General features: G+C 61.7%; 2 protein-coding genes across 6 annotated transcripts; one reads left to right on the forward strand and one right to left on the reverse strand.

The window, feature by feature from the left end:
* Positions 1-4,239: 4,239 nt before the first annotated feature.
* ARFIP2 (ADP ribosylation factor interacting protein 2) lies at positions 4,240-13,841 on the reverse strand. 5 transcript variants are annotated; one of them, XM_026063596.1, is made up of 9 exons: positions 13,723-13,841; positions 11,315-11,462; positions 10,995-11,103; positions 10,507-10,563; positions 7,674-7,789; positions 7,167-7,388; positions 6,648-6,805; positions 6,338-6,512; positions 4,240-5,944 (listed from the first exon to the last, which is right to left on the reverse strand). In XM_026063596.1, exons 2-9 carry the CDS (start codon positions 11,411-11,413, stop codon positions 5,789-5,791), a joined length of 1,092 nt encoding a protein of 363 aa, XP_025919381.1. In that variant the 5' UTR covers positions 11,414-11,462; positions 13,723-13,841; the 3' UTR covers positions 4,240-5,788. The 5 variants fall into 5 exon arrangements, with proteins under 5 accessions (XP_025919381.1, XP_025919375.1, XP_025919401.1 ...); XM_026063590.1 differs by having other exon boundaries at positions 11,315-11,422; positions 13,723-13,840; XM_026063616.1 differs by lacking the exon at positions 10,507-10,563 and adding an exon at positions 8,994-9,104 and having other exon boundaries at positions 13,723-13,822.
* Positions 13,842-13,971: 130 nt separating this feature from the next.
* On the forward strand, positions 13,972-15,908 carry TIMM10B (translocase of inner mitochondrial membrane 10B). Its single transcript, XM_026063636.1, has 3 exons — positions 13,972-14,076; positions 14,899-14,994; positions 15,172-15,908. Exons 1-3 carry the CDS (start codon positions 14,032-14,034, stop codon positions 15,439-15,441), a joined length of 411 nt encoding a protein of 136 aa, XP_025919421.1. The 5' UTR covers positions 13,972-14,031; the 3' UTR covers positions 15,442-15,908.
* The last annotated feature ends 72 nt before the right edge of the window (positions 15,909-15,980 follow it).

The raw sequence follows: 15,980 nt of genomic DNA on the forward strand, positions 1-15,980 counted from the left end.
GCCTGGCGCTTATAAAAGGCGGCGGGGGCGGCGCGGCGGGGGCAGTGCTATGGCGCGGGCGAAACAGGAGGTGCGCGGTGGGGCTGCGCGGCGGGTCCCGCCGGAGCGTGTTAAAAAACTCCCTAAAACTCCTAATACTGCAAAAAAACGCCCTAAAAAGCGCTCTGCGCGGCGGGCTGCGATGCTCCAGTGGAAGCTCCGTTCCTCCCCAAGGCGTTCCCCTCGGCTCCTCCCCGCTTCGTCGTTCTTAGGGCTGCTGCAGGGGGTCCCCAGCATCCGGAAGGGCTTCGGCGTCCAGGCGGCTGCCGTGGCGGCGCTGCGGGCGGGCTGCGAGGCGCATCTGCTGGGCCTGCTCGAGGACTGGGGGCAGTGCGCCCTGCACGCCAAGCGGGCCGTGTTGCGGGCTGCCGACGTGAAGCTCGTGAGGTGCCTGCGAGGGGAGAGAGGCTGATTCCGGCTCGCTTTGCGGGGCCGGCTCCGAAGAGGTGACTGGGGTCCTGCCGACTGTATGCAATGCAGAAAGGACTCATTTTTGTTACTTCATTCAGCATTTAATTTCATTTTATGGTACAAACTTTTGATGAGCTCAGCTTCTGGAAAGCTTTTTCGGACAAAAAGGGGAAGAACTAAAAAGCGTTAAGAACTCATCTTTTTGTTGTCAGCTTGTAATGCTATAAAGAAACAATTTAATTTAAAGTTTGGGGTTAAAGGACATAGTATAGCTGATAGTTTTGAAGTTTAAGCAAATTACTATATGGGATGGTGGTGCTTTATTGGCGATACTGGAATTTGCACTGTAATGAGTTCTCCATTTCAAGAGCAATGTTTGCTAATTAATTACCTTGAGGCAAAGCAAGGATTTCTTACTGTATGGAGGGCGCTGAATTATAAACGCTCGAAAACTTCACCTCTCTGGTGGGTAATCGCAGGGTGGCGGCATTTGTAACTTGTTAGTAGCCTTATCTGAGTCACTACAGCATGGCTGGGATCTGGCAGCCGGCTGTATTAATGCGATTTCTGAGAAAACAGGGAGCCTGCGTGCGCTGATGAGGCCTGAGAGAAGGTGCCAAAAAACCTGGGAGCGATGCAACCGGAAGAAAACTGCAGCCGAAAATAAGGCGAATTGCTCCGCTCTTTATTTCCCCCCCAAGGGGCGTTTTTCGCTGCTGCCGGCAGCCGCCGGCTCCCCCTCCCCCCCCAACCCGCCCAGCTGCTCTCGGAGGCCACCTTCGCCCTCGGCGGGCGGCTCGCAAAGCGCCCTTCTCATTGGTTAATCTCGGAAGCCAATAGGAAGCCGCAGATGGTCCTTGCGGCCAATGGGAAGAGAGATTTATGATCCCGCTTTTCTGCCTTCCCGGCCCCCTCCACGGGAGACTTCGAGGGCTCGTTGGGTCACCGTGGCGGGATGCAATAAAGTGAAGTAAAACGTGGCGAGAAGAAAGGAAATAAAACGAAAAGAAATAAATCTACCAAAGCTTAAATCTAATAGCAGCTCTCTGGGCAAACAGGAGGAGGAAGGAAGAAAAAAAAAAAAGAGCAGTATCTTTGTTTTCCTGCCTGAAAATGCTTGCTACAAGGATTTAATCGACAGAATTTAAACTGGTGAATTAATTCTTGGTCGTTTTGGTCACTTCTCGATCGCCTCCAAGGATTTTCCCCCTGCCAAGAGGGACCTCGCCCTGGTGTGAGGCTCTGGCAAGCTGGGGTTGTGCAGGATTTGTGTCTTTGGGAAATTAATTTCTTTCTATTCTTCTTTCTCTGCTTCCTTTTTTTTATTATTTTTATTTTTTTGGAAGGGGCTCATCCACTTGGAAGCAGTCTAGGGCTTGCACCTTACTTGTGATTTTATTTTTCACTTATAAACAGTTTCTGAAGAACCGGAGTGCTTTGGAGCAAGTGTATTTCACACTTACTAGACGTTTGTTCTAACCCTTGATTTTTTTTTTTTCTGGGGCAATTTTGGGTATTTTGAAGAGGAGGGGAGCTGCTTAACACGGCTTTTCCGGAGCTCGGGAATACCCTCGCCGCAGGGCTTTGCCGCAGGGAAAAGAGCCTTGGAGGAGAGGGGGGGTCAACCCGGCGCTGTCGTTTCCTTTTGGGAGCGGCACAGGCGCCCGGGGAAGGTTGTTTTTTGGGGGGAAAAGCCCCGCTTTTGGAGGCGGCGGCGGCAGCCCAGGGTGGGNGGGATGGTCTGCGCTGTGGGGTGGCCGTGGGCAGCCCGGGGATGGACCACGCTGTGGGGTGGCCGTGGGCAGCCCTAGGACGGTCCATGCCGTGAGATGGCTGTGGGGAGCCCGGAGATGGTCTGCGCTGTGGGATCCCTGGCCTGGGATGGATCCAGCCCCCCACAGGCCACGGAGAGCCCAGGCAGCAGGGCTGCAGGGACYGTGGGGACTCCCTGGAGCAGCAGGGCCACAAGGACCACAGGGACCCCCTCAAGCATCAGGGCCAGGGGGACCATGGGGACCCCCTGGAGCAGCAGGACTGCGGGAACCATGCGGACCCCCTCGAGCAGTGGGGCTATGGGGACCATGGGGACAGCGGGGACACCCTCGAGTTTCGGGGCCACGGGGAACCGCAGGGACCCCCTGGAGCAGCGGGGCCRCAAGGACCGTGGGGACGCCCTCGAGCACGGGCTGCCGCCCACGCACCTCACCCCCAAGCACGTCCCTCCGCAGCGGGGCTTGGCCGAGGCCGCACACGCAGGTGCGTGTTCACACCCAGCCTCAGCCCGAAGGCTCTGGGAAAGGAGCTCTAACGTCTCGGGCTGCGCCATAACCAGGAGACCCCTGGTTACGAGCCCATGTCCCGTCCTCTTTCCGAGGGGCCATTGCTGCCGGACTTTGCAGACCTTGGGCCTGCCCTAGTGTGGCCCCYGTCATGGGAATGTAGGCACTTGGCTGGAATTATATCTTGGCCAGATTAATTATTCTCTAAAACAAACTAAGCATTTATCAGCCATCTACCTGCAGGAGCAAAGCCCGGCTCAAGCACCCTCCTAGCAGCAGCCTGATCTGTGACCAAGGTGCTCGTCAGGGGGGTGAAAGCCCCACAGCGTCTGTTAGGAGCTGCCCGAGGCTGGCAGGATCCCCTCTTCCCGCCTCGCCACTCYGCTCCGCTCCTGTATCCCGTCCAGAGCGCTTGGAGGCTCCTTGGGGGCCTGGGAGCAGCACACGTCCCATCAGTCCCTGAGGAWTGAATCCCCTCCTGGAGGTCATTCCCCAGCACCTCCCCTCTCCTCCTCCCCACCGGCAGTGGAATTACCCTGCGTGTGCTTCRAGAAGGTAAGAAGCGCTGCAGTGGATGAGAGCAGAGGCCCAGCTCCCCAGGACCCTGTTCCTGACAGTGAACAGCAGAAGACGGCTAGGAAAGACTTTAAGGTAAGCGTGCGAGTCTCCCCCAGCAGCCTCTCCCAGCCTCCAGGCCTTCTGAGCCAGAGGTACTCTTTATATGTAATACCTCCAGATGGATTTTCTCCTGCGCATTCATCCCGTTCATTTTTCAATCCATGTAAACCACGATTATCCGTGACGTCCTGCAGCAAGGCGTTGTACAGCTGCTACATACCATTTGAAGCACCACCTGCCCGTTTTAAACCCGATGCCTGACCATTTCACAGGGTGTCCCCCATTCCGTTCTGGCGACAGCCGGCAAAAGTCCTTGCGTCATTATCTTCTTCTGCTGGCTCCAGACAGCTACGTTTTCACTGCGGAGCAGAATTAGGCTGGAGAAACAACGAGCTGCCTGACACCTTTTTAGATGTGGAAGCTAATCCGGGCAAGGCTGCACAAAAGCAGGATCAAGCCAGGCAGGTCACCACTGTTCAATCCTCTGGCCACCTGCTCAGCGTGCAGAGGGTGCAGGGCACGGAGGGCAGCAGAGGCAGCGAGCCCGCAAGGGGATCAACCGCCCATCATCCTGGGTGCCAGAAACCTCTGGGAAGTGGAAGCACGGCCCCTCGCAGGCGGGCTGGGAGAGCCCATGGCACCACGGGTTGTCCCACCATATTCAGGGCGCCGCTACTTCTGCCTCCCCCAGACCCTCCCAGCTCAAGCCCCCGTGGAGGGCAACCACAGAGGCCGGACCTCCAGCCCGTGGCAGGATCAGTACGAGGCCATCAGGAGCAGCCAGTCTCACCCCCCAGGACCCCTCTTCCACCTCAGGGCGGCAGGGCCACCCCACATCCGGGTCAGATCTCAAGCCCAGGGATGCTCGTGCCCAGAGCTCCACACACGCGGGTGATTTGTACCATTTTATTCTGGAATCTTTACAGAAGTGGGGAGGGAAGAGGGGGTCAAGACCTTCACCGGGGAAGGGAGGGGGTCAGATCCAGACATTAAATTACCAGGGATTAAATTAGCAAGAAAAACAAACTGTTTCGTCTCAGGAGAAAGTGCCCAAGTGCTGCATGTGGCCAGGGCTGGAGGCAACGATCAGCTGGAGCAGGACAAAGCTCTCACACGTGTGGGATGCTGGCCAGACCTCAAGCCCTGTTGTGCATGGCACACACACCCTAACCCCACGCACACACACATGCACACGCACCTGCCCCGGGACACAGCCACTGTTTGGTCCTTGGTTTGAGTCCCCACAGCTCCCACGCCAGGGGTCAAGCCCCTGCAGGTGCTGGGTAGAAGCAGGGCCCCCGTTCAGGGCCCAAGCAGTCGGGGTGGTGAGAGGAGGATCCACATCCTGGCCAGAGCGAGCCRTAAGCCCACCCATACCTCGCTAGCAGCAGCATGCCGAGTCCCCTCTCCGGCAAACTAGTGACCAGCCCTGTGGACTTGCCACTGCCTCCAGAGTGACACCCGCATACCTGGCGAGCACTGCCCTGGCCAGAAGACATGGGAAGTGCAAATGGAAATACTGGGGCCTGGGAGACAGCCAGGCACACCTCGCCCTGCGCACCCAAGGGGAGTGTAGTGTGAGGCTGGGGTGGGGAGCCACCGCCCCAGCTTAGCTGGCGGAGGGAGTGCAAGAGCAGCTGAACTGCAGCTGCCTAGGAGACACCAGAGATCAGCCAGGGAGGGAAATGGAGCAAACCTAAAGCTGGGGCAGGAACCCAGGAGTCCTGGCTGCCAGCCACAGCAAGGCTGGAAGCCACAACCCACCCCCCCTTCAGGGGGACAGTGAGGGGACCCAGGAGTCCTGATGCCATCCCTCTGTAGCTTCGTCTTCATTTGAAAATAAACATTTTTGCCACAGGGCAGGGGTATTCCTGGCCCGGCTTGGGCCCTTGCTGAGTCAGATCATGGGCTATCGGGAAAGAGGCCCAGCAGGGGAGTAGGCGGGGATGCGCGGAGCACACCCCATCCGCCCCAAAGGGGAGACGGTGGGAGAGCTGCGGAGTGTCCCACCCCATCCCCCAGGGCGCGTGGCAGGGTCTGGAGTGTCCCACCCCAGAGAGGGAGGGCGTCTGCTGCCCCTTTGGGTACCAGGGAGATAGGGAGRGCTCCCAGCTGTCTTGCTGAGGGGTCTGTACCAAGGGAGAGCAAATGGGCAGGGTTGGACTCTGCCCCGAAGAGGAGATGCAGGACGGGGGAACCCCAGCCCTTCCAGGCTCCTCTCCCCAGGCAGCACCAAGAACCTGCTCAGAGCCTCCCATTTCCCCCCAAACCAGGGCCCCCCTTGCCCTGTAGGTGGGTCCCTGGGCTGCAGCAGGGCCGAGGCCGCGTCCCCCCGCTCACCACTCGTGTACGCAGTCTGGCCCTGCGCCAACGGTCAGAGGTCAGAATTCAGGTCCATGGTTTCCCCGTCCAGAGCACAAGGTGGGGCAGGTTGGAGTGACTCACTGCTCCTCCAGCCAGGAGGGCTTCTCAGCACCTGGGGTCTTCAGCTTGATGTTGAACTGCTTGAGGGTCTGCTCCAATTGCTGCTGGTTCCCAGCGAAGTAGGCAGAGATGGCGTTGTGAAAGAGCAGCAGCTGCTTGTGCATCACCTTGATCTGAGGAGAGCAGAAGGAGTCAGCATGCTGGGACCCGGCCCCGCACCCAGGGGTGGCGGGAAGCAGCAGAGAGCAGGGACATGGTCTCTGCCCGTCACGCAAGGAGGAAATCAGAGCTGCTGCCAACAGCTCCTGACAGCTAACCCTACACAGCCTTCTCCTGGCTTTCAGCAGAAGCCCCAACAAGTGAAAGGCAGGCAGAGAAGGAAGCTTACCCGCCCTCCCCCTCCGGGCTCCCAGCTGCCTCACAGGTGCTGTCCACCCGAACACATACTTCAGCCACGTGGCTGCAAGGCTGCTCAGCCCACAGCAGCACAGCCAAGGGACACAAGCAAACAGCRGACCCCCATTCCACACCCCACGGCCCCTTCCCAGCCCCACGTCCCTTCCCACCTTGTTCTCCTCCAGGAACTTCAGCTTGATGGCCACATCAGCACGCAGCTTTTCGTACTTGTCCTTGTGGCTCTGGAACTGGCTTTGGGCTGCGTCCAGCCGGCACAGGGTGCTGGCATCCCGTGGGCCCATGCTCAGCTCCTCCAGGTCTGTGCGGTACGCGTCGTACTCCAGCCTGCGCAGGGACAGCGTCAAAACTAGACTGCGGCCCCTCCACAACCGCCCCCTCCCCCAAGGGAGCCTCAACACCTGCCAGCAATCCAGCCCCAGTCATGGCCTGGGCTGAAGTTCTGCCCCAGGTACCCCTCACCTGGCTGTCTCATACTGTTTGACTGTCATGAGCGTATCCTCCATGGTCTTGTTCACCAGTGTGTTGATGCTGGAGACAAAGAAGTTGACTGCCCCCAATAGTGTTTCTCCATTCTTGCAGAGCAGCTTTTGCGTTTCTGCGTTGTAACCAAACTCCTCCTGAGACAGGAAGGAGGATGAGTCAGGGTCTGCGTTTGGGCAAGGCCTGCTGTCCCTGCTCTCTCCTCCCATGCACCCAGCATCAGCCTGGCCCTAGCTGTACCCGAAGAAGTGCTGGGACAGTCATTGATACTCTCCCCTGCCCTCTGGCTTTCACCAAGCACAGTTATCCTCAACCTCTCCTGCTTTCCTCATGCATCTGGGGGTGCTGCTGAGCAGAGACCTGGTCAGGCTGTGGTGCAGACCCCCGGGTTAACCTGAGTCTCCAGGTCTCTGCTCAGGCACAGGGGTGCTCATAGGATGAAGGCAGACTGCAGCACAGGCAGAGACACGGCAGGAACAACCTTCCCAGCGGACGTACCTGCAGCTCAGGAGACTTCTGGCTGAGGTCCGCAAAGGCATCCCCCAGGGCATGCTGTGTCTGCACCAGGCTGTAGAAGTGGTTGGTGAGAGCCCGCGCAAGCTGCAGCACACACTCGTACTTGCGCTTTGTCTCCCGGAGCAGCTCGATTTGTGTCTCCAGCTCCAGGTCCACCGTGCGGGAGCCCCGGCCAAACCTCTCCGAGATCAGCTGTTTGGTACACTGCGGGGTGGAGGGGGGAGATGTCAGGAGGCCCTGCATCCCTGGCCGATGGGAAGGAAGCGCTCCCCGCTACCTAGGGCGGCGGGGAACTGCAGAGCTGTCCCTGGGAATTCTGCAGGGAGATCCTGAGATGCCTTCCCCACCTCTCACACCACCGTGAAGGGCTGCTCCTTCAATCCCTTGTGCAGGGACTCGGCCCAACCGCAACTCCCACCTGCCTTGCTGGAAGGCCTGGTCCCTCTGCAACGAACCAGGCCACCCTCAGGGTCCCAGAAAGCAGCTCACCTTGTATGTGTTGATGCCCCATTTCTTGACAATGTCGAACTTCTCCACAGCAATACCACGGACAACTTCCTCTCCTCCCACGGCTGGGCTGGGATGGGGCTGGTGCAGCCCAGAGCCTGGAACACACACACAGCCCCACACGTGTCGCCAGCTCAGCGGGGCAGCACAAACCTCAGAGCCCGTAAGGCTCAAAGTAGGGCAGGCAGCCTGCGAGTCAGCCTACGCCCGCGAGGGCACCGGCCAGGCTGCTCATGCAAAAGCGAGGGTCCCTTCACAGTTGGCCACCACAGCTGCTCCCAAAGGGCTTGGAGAACTACAGGCGGTGCAGGTCTCCCCACAGGGACGCATCAGGATGTGACAAAGTAGAAGCCAAACAGCCTCATGCTCCGGGGCACCATCCACCCCCTGCACAGCCATGCCCTCGTCCGATCCGCTGCACTGCCTGTGAGGTTGCCACCTGTGCCACCTTCAGCACAATCCTGGGCATCCTGCTCCCACTTGGAGCCCAGGGCAGGCAACAGCTCACTCCTGCCAGCAGAAAAGAGCATGAGCGGGCAACACAAAGTGCTCTAGCCAGATTCTTCCAGCGCTGCAAGCTTTCCAATCTGCTCCAGAGTGAGGTGACCTGATGTTTCGTGCACTCAGCAGAGAATCTGGTCCTAGAGCTCTTCCAGAAAGGTCCCAGACAAGGCCCTGGCATTGGCAGCAGCGGCTGCTGTTTGTGTGGGAGAAGGCACTGGCTGTATGGGTGCTGACAGGGCCAGGCCCCCGTTCTGCCCCCTTCCCAGCCCAGGCACATCTGGTCTAGCAAAGCGAGGCCCTAACGCTTCCTGCGCTGGACTGCGTTTCACATATTCCTCAGTGCAACACTGCCCAACCTCGTCTCCAGACGGAGCAGGCTAGATGGGACGGGGAGATGAGCAGCACCATGGGTGGAGGCACATGGGTGGGCTCCTTGCTGCAGGCATCATCTCCCACGGCCAGGCACGACTCAGACCTCACCCTCAAGACACCCAGGTCTTTAACAGTGCCATCCTCTCCCTCGCGGCATCAGGACCAAAATCCTTACTGCATATGCCAGGGGAGGCAATCACTGGGTAATGTTTCCTACTAGCGGCTGGTGGGAAGCTCGTGGACTCGTCTGCCTGCATACAGGTAGCTATGCTGGGGCTGCAGCCACGTCAAAACACGCAGAGGTGGTCCGAGGAGCCCCAGCACAAACCAGGCACCCTAAACCGGGGCCACAGAGCCCAAGTCCAAGGCAGAGAGGTCCCAAGAGGCCATGGAGCACCAGCAAGGGGGCCGGGGCAGCCGCAGTACCTGCTGAAGCACTGGCCTGGTTGGCCATCCTGCTGGCGGCAGATGCACTGGGGGAGACGAATGGTCCTCGGGGTGAGCGAGGTTTGACAAGACAGCCTGGAAATGGAGGGACTGGCAGGCGTTGAGCAGAGAGAGGCAAGAGGAGATGGGGTGGTATGAACGGCACAAGGAGCAGGAACAGCAAGGACAGAGGACGAGTGTTCAGGCAGGATGGCAGCAGGGAAGAGCAATAGGAGCAGATGAGAGATGARAGTGTGATGTGAAATCAGATGACACAGCTGGCTGCCAGACGGACAGCTCCCACACCAGAGGTTCGATGCCACCCAGGTCCCTCTCCCTGCTCCCTCCCAGTCCCACCAGCCCAGCTGAGATCACCGTGCCAGCCAGCAGCAGCACTGAACCGGGAGCTGGGGCAGGTCAAGCCAGGAGTGAAGAYGACACAGGAATGGCAACCACTGAACAGAGCTTGTTCTCCCACCCGCTTGCGCCATTCTTCAGCACAACAGACTGTGAGCAAATGCACGTGTCCCCTGCACCTGGGCAAATTCACTTGTTCAAGCCTAGCACAGCACAGAACRGCCTGAAGTCAAACAGGCTGATTTGCTGTGGAAGAGCTGCTTTGGCCAAGAGTTGCGACACGGAAACTTGTTTGAAATGGGACCGCAGGGGAGACAGGGCGAGGGATGTGGCTGCGTCAGAATTGCCTTGACCATCTCAGCCTGGCTTGGCCCAGCACCACCAGTGCTTGTCGCAGGCCCACTGGGCAAGCACTGCCCTCCATGCCCATGGCAGAGCTTCCCAGAGGGCACAGAGACCGGCAGGGCCCTGCCTGAGCCATGGGGCTTGTCCACAGACACCGTTCCTGGGCAGCGTAGGATGCTTGCAGCCATGCCGTGCTGTCAGGAGCATCCACAACCCTGGGACTGGTTTGAACAAAAAGAAGAGGAAATAAGCGAGGAGCTTGGGGTCCACGGTCACCTGGCCCTGTCCTCCCTCTGCAGGCGGGTTATCCCGAGTCATTATGGCAGAACCGGCGTGAGCCTAAGCCAGCACTGGCCCATCTCCTGACCTCCCCACTCACCCAGGACCTGGAGAAGCGGTGGGGTACCAGAACCGCCCCCACCTCGCTCACACCAGCAGGAACAACCCAAGGGATAACCCTTGTCTCAGCACGGCCCACACTCCCCAAGCCGCAACCCACTGCCCCAGGCAGGTGCCCCTCCGACTGCGGTCGGACCCTCCTCAGCTGGAGGCCCCGCACCTGCAAGAGAGCCAGGAGTGTCAGTGGCCCAGGCCCTCCCACGGCACCTCTGCAGCCTCCCCTACTAGCTGCCGTGCAAGTGAAGCAGCCAGAGGAACGGGGTTAGTGGGAAAGCARCCCCTCCACTCCCCGGAAGCCAGGCTCTGTCAGGGACACCCGCTCGGAGGGGCACAGCTGCGCTAGGGTGCAGGTACCTGCACCTGCCCATCGGTGAAGCCCCAAGCCCACCGTGCAGAAAGGGGAAGGAGCCACCTTGTGCCGGGAGGAGCCACAGTCCAGGGAAGGAGGCATTATACCGAACAGCCGGGCCTAGACAGAACCGCACATCAGGGCTGCAGAGACAGGGACACGCTCCACGGAGCCCACGCAACAGCCCAGGACAGACAAAGCTGTGCTTGAGGCAGAGCTTCTACCTGCGCACCCTCACACAGGGTCCTCTGCTAGGCACCGCTGAGGGCCATCTCTCCCACCTGGCACCGCCTGTGGGATCGCACCCAGGGCTGGGGATCGGGCTCCTGGGGTCCACAAGGAATGATTCCCTTAGGCTTAAGCAGCTCCTCCCTCCCCAGCAGGCTCCCGGAACCCAACGAGGAAGAGGACAGCTCCAAGGGGAGCCGTGCTCTCCTCTCCCACGGAGGAGACGTTCCCTTCTACCTCCACTGCCAACTGGGAAGCAGCACCCACCTTTCCCCTGCTCCCAAAGTCCCATCTGCGTGGGCCTGCGCTGAGGCCCAACCTACCTTTGATGGTGCTGGTGGGGATGATGCCCTCAGCGGTGCCTCCATAGCCGCCAGACACAATGCTGGTTTCATTGAGGTTGGGCCCTGACACCATCACCTGCTGCAGGTCCTGGAACAGAGGAGAGCACAGAGCTGGGGCAGAAACAGGCCACTTGGCCCCAGAGAGCAACACGGACCCWATGCAAAGGGCCTCTGGGCCACGGGGGCAGAGCTGGGACAGTGGCAAGGCCCTGTCTGCCCCACAGCAGCCAGAAGAGCAACATCTGGGCTGTCTAGCATGCCACCGTCCTGGCCCCCGCTGACGGGCCCCAGACGCAAACCTGCTCCAAGCCGTCATCCTCCGGCAGGCTGCCCGCGTCCCCGTTGCTGCTGATGGGGATCTCCATGGTGGCAGCCTTGCTCATGATCCCCTCCGACATTGTCAGGGCCTGCAAGGACACAAACGCTCTGCTGGCAGCTGGAGGGACCCTGGGGACAGGCAGAGATGGCCATCACTCCCCCCTCATGTGGACAGGCGTCCTGGGGCTTCCACACAGGAAAATGCCAGGGCTTCTCAAGCCAGGATCCAGCAGGGCAAAAGACAAGGCTGAGCTCCAGGACGCTGAGCAGTAGCTAGTGGACACCAGGCAGCCGTTCCCTGGCTCACTCACAGCAGGACTAGAAACTGCGCACGCCGAGCGGCCTCCAGGTCCACCTAGGTCCCCCCGCCCCACAGCTAGTGCCTATCTGAGCGCAGGCACTCCTCCAGGACAGCACCTCCGAATGCGTCACCCTGGCCTTTCCAGCAGCTCCTCTGCTCTTAGAAAAGCTCCCAGAGAAGGCTGCGTGCCCTGCAGGAGACAGTCCCAGGTCCCGCTCAGCGTCTGGGAGCGGCAGCAGCCGATTCCACCATTGTGTACTGCGCTTTGGAGCATTTCCTCCATCCCTCCATCAGCCCCAACTCATGCATTTCAGAAAGGGGACAGTGCTTCCCCTCCCCTTGCCACTCTTTTGCAGTCTGTCCTGTTCCCAGGCTAGGGAAGCAGGCTCTGGCTGCCCCAGGACAACCAGGACCTCACAGCACAGCAACTGCTGGCTCAGAGCCTAGGAAAACAGAGCCAAGAGCCACGTCCACAGCCAGGCAGGGCTGCGCATCAGAAGAGGGAGCAGTGGCTGGGCAGCGAAGAGCCCATTCGTGAGGCGGCGGCAGGACCCGGGTGGAGGGGGCCACGAGCCAGGAACAAACCTTGCTGGAACAACGGGCCTTCTCAGGAGCGGTGCCCAGACCGGTCGGAGCACATTCCAGTGCAGGCAGTGCCAGGCACCTGCGCACACCTCTGAGCCGTTGCACTCCGTTAGCTACCTGCTCCCTGACAGGGAAACAACCCCTAGAAGGCCCGGACCCCACAGGAGAGGGCTCTAGCACGGATGAAGCATGCATGCAGAGGACACAGCCTCCAAACACATTCTTCCAGTGGAAGCGGTACCGTATAGCTCATATCCAGTGGTCTCTGCACCTGCCTTCAGGCTGTAGCTCGGGAGCAGCCCCCGAACAGTGGCCTTTGCACCCTGCTCCAGAGCAGGGAAACTGCAGCATGGGAAGAGGAACAACTCACAGCCAACTAACAGCAGAGGCAAAGCTGGAGAGAGGACCCAGCAGTCCTGAGTGCCCGCAGCTCTGGGCAGGACACTCCACCTGGGTGCCACCCGCCCCTCTCTGCTGCGGCCAGGCAGCACCAGGTAAGCACAACAGTTCCAGTCACGCGGGGACCTGCCAGCACTGGTACTTGCTCTTTGACAGCAAGTTTATAGATCTGGTCCCGTATCAAAAACGGTGGGAGTCACCACTAACCTTAGCAGCAACCCAACACGAATGAGCCTTAGCAAGTGCAGAAAGCAGGATGCGAAGGGCAGAAGATGCGACCGCAGCAGCACTCCCTGATCTCCCTGAGCCAAACCTCTACTGCCACACGGCCCAGGCCCTGGGGAACCCCCTGCCCTGCGGGCTTGCCTTGAGCAGACAGCTGCTCCGTTCTGGAGGGGCTGCAGCCCCATGGAAAGACAACRTTGCCCAACGGCACCTGGCACTGGGCTCTTCCCACCATGAGTGGGGTGGCGGGACACATCCMCAGCCCCCTCCAGAAGCAGGGCACCATCTCCTGGCCCCAGTGGGCAGCGGGGACAGACGTACCACCCTCCAGCTGTGCACAGCTGTGCTGCCCTCAGTCATACCACCAGCGCGGCAGCCCCTGAGGCCAGGCATGATCGCCCTGGAGGGACTTGCGGTTCCAGGAAAGCATCCAGCATGCCCTCACGCTGCGGGTTCCCAGCACRGAGCCCCTGCACGCCGGCAGCGCGCACGGCCGACAAACACCCAGCCCCGGCACACGCCCTGCCCTGGGACACGTCGCAGGGGATCACGGCCCGGGCTCACCGAGGGGGGCCCGGCCAGCAGCCCCATTCCCGCCGCCCTGCAATCAGCGGCGCCTCCTTGGGGCACCCAGCACCCCCGTCCCCGGACACCCGGCGCCTCCGGGTGCCCCCACTCTGCAACCAGCACCCCTTCCTCGGGGCACCCGGCGCCCCCCGGCCCAGGTCCTGGCCCTCCCGGCCCCGGGCACCCGGCGCCCCCCGGCCCCAGGGGCCCCGGTTACCCCCGGCCCGGGCCCAGAGCCGGCTGCCCCTGCCCGCCGGTCCCCGGTCCCATAACGCCCCCGGCCCGGGCCCCCGGGCGGGCCCCGCCGCCCACCTGCGCCGCCCCGGCCGCTGCCGGGTCCCCCCGCCCCGGAGCCTCCGGAGCGCCGATCCGCCTCGGCCCCGGGACACGCCGGAAGCCACGTCACACCCCGGGCAGGGGACGCCGGGAGACAGGGCGGAAGTGGCATCACCAGGGGGCGCCTAGGAACAGCGCCGGGCGGAACAGGGGCGGAAATGACCTAATCCCCGGAAACTCCGGCCCGAAGCGGAAGGGCGCTTCCGAAAAGACCGGAGGTGACGGAGAGGGTCGGGGGTGGCCGGACGTTGCGTCATTGCCCCTGCCGGAAGCCCCTGTGCGGGCATGGAGCTGCACGGGGAGCAGCAGCAGCAGCAGCAGCTGCGCAGCGTGAGGGCGGGACCGGGCTGGGGCGCTGCAGGAGCTCGGCTGGGTGCCTGGGGCTCAGCGGGGCCGGGGGGATCGTGAGGCCCGGGGCGCTGCGGGGCTCGGCGGCGGCTCTGGGGCGCTGGGGGTCTCGGCGGGGGGTCTTGGCAGGGCGCCGGGGGTCTCGGCAGGGCGCCATGTGGTGCTTTGGGTATTGGTAGGGGGCGCTGGGGTGCTCGGTGGGGGGCCTGGGGCACTGGAGGGCTCGGCAGGGTGCCAGGTGGGGCGCGGGGGGTCTCGGCAGGGGCCACTGGAGGGCTCGGCAGAGGCCCTGGGGCGCTAGGGGTCTGAGCGGGGGGCGCTGGGGGGCTCGGTTGGGGCCCTGCGGCGCTAGGGGTCTTAGTGGGGAGGCGCTGGGGGGCTCAGCAGGGACCGGGGGTGCTAGCGGTCTTACCGGGGGGGCACTGGGGGGCTCAACGGGGACCTGGGGTACTAGGGGTCTTAGTAGGGAAGCGCTGGGGGGTTCAGCGGGGACCAGGGGCACTAAGGGTCTTAGTGGGGGGCACTGGGGGGCTCAGCGGGACCTGGGTCACTAGGGGTCTTAGTGGGGGGGCAATGGGGGGGCTCAGCGGGGACCTGGGGCTCTAGGGGTCTGAGCGGGGGGTGCTGGGGGGCTCAGCAGGGACCTGGGGCACTAGGGGTCTTAGTGGGGGGGCTGGGGGGTTCAGCGGGGACTTGGGGTGCTAGGGGTCTTAGCTGAGGGGTGCTGGGGGTCTTGGCAGGGGACTGGGATGCTGACAGGCCTCGAGCAGGGTGAGCGTGTGCCAGCGCTGTTTGCTGTTCCAGCTGCGGGACTTCCTGCTGGTCTACAACCGCATGACTGAGCTCTGTTTCCAGCGCTGCGTCTCCAACCTGAACTACCGCGTGCTCACCAGGCCCGAGGTGAGCCCAGCATCGGGCCTGTCTCGGGACACCCGGAGCTGGAGCACCGCGGGTCTCGCAGTGCTGCTTACCTCATTGTGTCACGGCACCGGGTGGGCTGGAGGGGCTGTGGGGAGAGGCAGCGCGTGCCCCTGATCAGGAGCCCTCCTGCCATGCTGACACCTCCCCATCCTGCAGGAGATGTGCCTGGACAGCTGTGCTGGAAAACTGGTCCACTCCAACCACCGCCTCATGAGCGCCTACGTGGCACTTATGCCCTCCATTGTGCAGCGCCGTGTCTCGGACTATGAGGCCAGTGCAGCCCAGGCGGCTGCAAATTCTGCCGGGGAGCTACCAGAGGCACCAACTGCCCTCGCAGGTGCTGGGGGCCCTGATGCCCAGCCTGACTTGCAGGTGGCTTCTGGCAGCGGTGGAGCCACAGAAGGGGCCTCAGGTGCGGGCACGTAGCACAGCTGTAACTCTTGGGCCCTGCCTTCTCGCAGCAGTGGTGGGCTGGGTGGTTGCAGGCTGGATCTGGGCCCCGTATTACCAGTGTGAGAAGTAGCTTGTGGGCACTGCAGCAAGACCTGGGCCTCCACACGCTGTTGGTAGTCCTAGTCTGGAGCAGTAGCTCCTCTCTGCACCGAGACCAGACCTTGCAGGTCCACATCCTCGAATGCATCTGCGTTAAGAGCAGCGTTCTGATGTTGGCCAAATCCATTCCGTCCCTGGTTGTGCTGGGGCTGGCGCTGGCGGCTGGCACTGAAGGCATTAAGGGAGAAAACTCTAGTGCCTGTGGTTCCAGCTGAGAGGAGCTCCGGGCCAAACTCTGCTTTGCCTTAACGACAGCCGCGCTGGGCTTTCGTGCTCCGGACTTGGAGCTTTTGCGTTTCTGGGAAAGCGTCTCGCGGTGCCAATAAAAGAGCGATCGCGAACGTCCGGCTGCGGATGTGCGGTGGGGGCGAGCAGAGACCTTGCTCGGCCAGCGCCCTCCTGCCTGGGGCGCC

This window comes from Apteryx rowi, unplaced genomic scaffold (genome assembly GCF_003343035.1).
Source record: "Apteryx rowi isolate R43461 unplaced genomic scaffold, aptRow1 scaffold_1004, whole genome shotgun sequence".
In the NCBI taxonomy this organism is placed as follows: Eukaryota; Metazoa; Chordata; class Aves; order Apterygiformes; family Apterygidae; genus Apteryx; species Apteryx rowi.

Bases quoted from the DNA above. Each gene is read 5' to 3' on its own strand.
- ARFIP2 (XM_026063616.1), bottom strand. From the start codon at position 11,413: ATGTCGGAGGGGATCATGAGCAAGGCTGCCACCATGGAGATCCCCATC. The intron at 7,389-7,673 runs GTGAGCTGCTTT...TCCACCCCGCAG, and splicing joins GGGGCATCAACACATACAAG to TGTACCAAACAGCTGATCTC. The intron at 6,513-6,647 runs GTGAGGGGTACC...GTCCCTGCGCAG, and splicing joins AAACAGTATGAGACAGCCAG to GCTGGAGTACGACGCGTACC.
- TIMM10B (XM_026063636.1), top strand. From the start codon at position 14,032: ATGGAGCTGCACGGGGAGCAGCAGCAGCAGCAGCAGCTGCGCAGC. The intron at 14,077-14,898 runs GTGAGGGCGGGA...TTGCTGTTCCAG, and splicing joins AGCAGCAGCAGCTGCGCAGC to CTGCGGGACTTCCTGCTGGT. The intron at 14,995-15,171 runs GTGAGCCCAGCA...CCCATCCTGCAG, and splicing joins GCGTGCTCACCAGGCCCGAG to GAGATGTGCCTGGACAGCTG.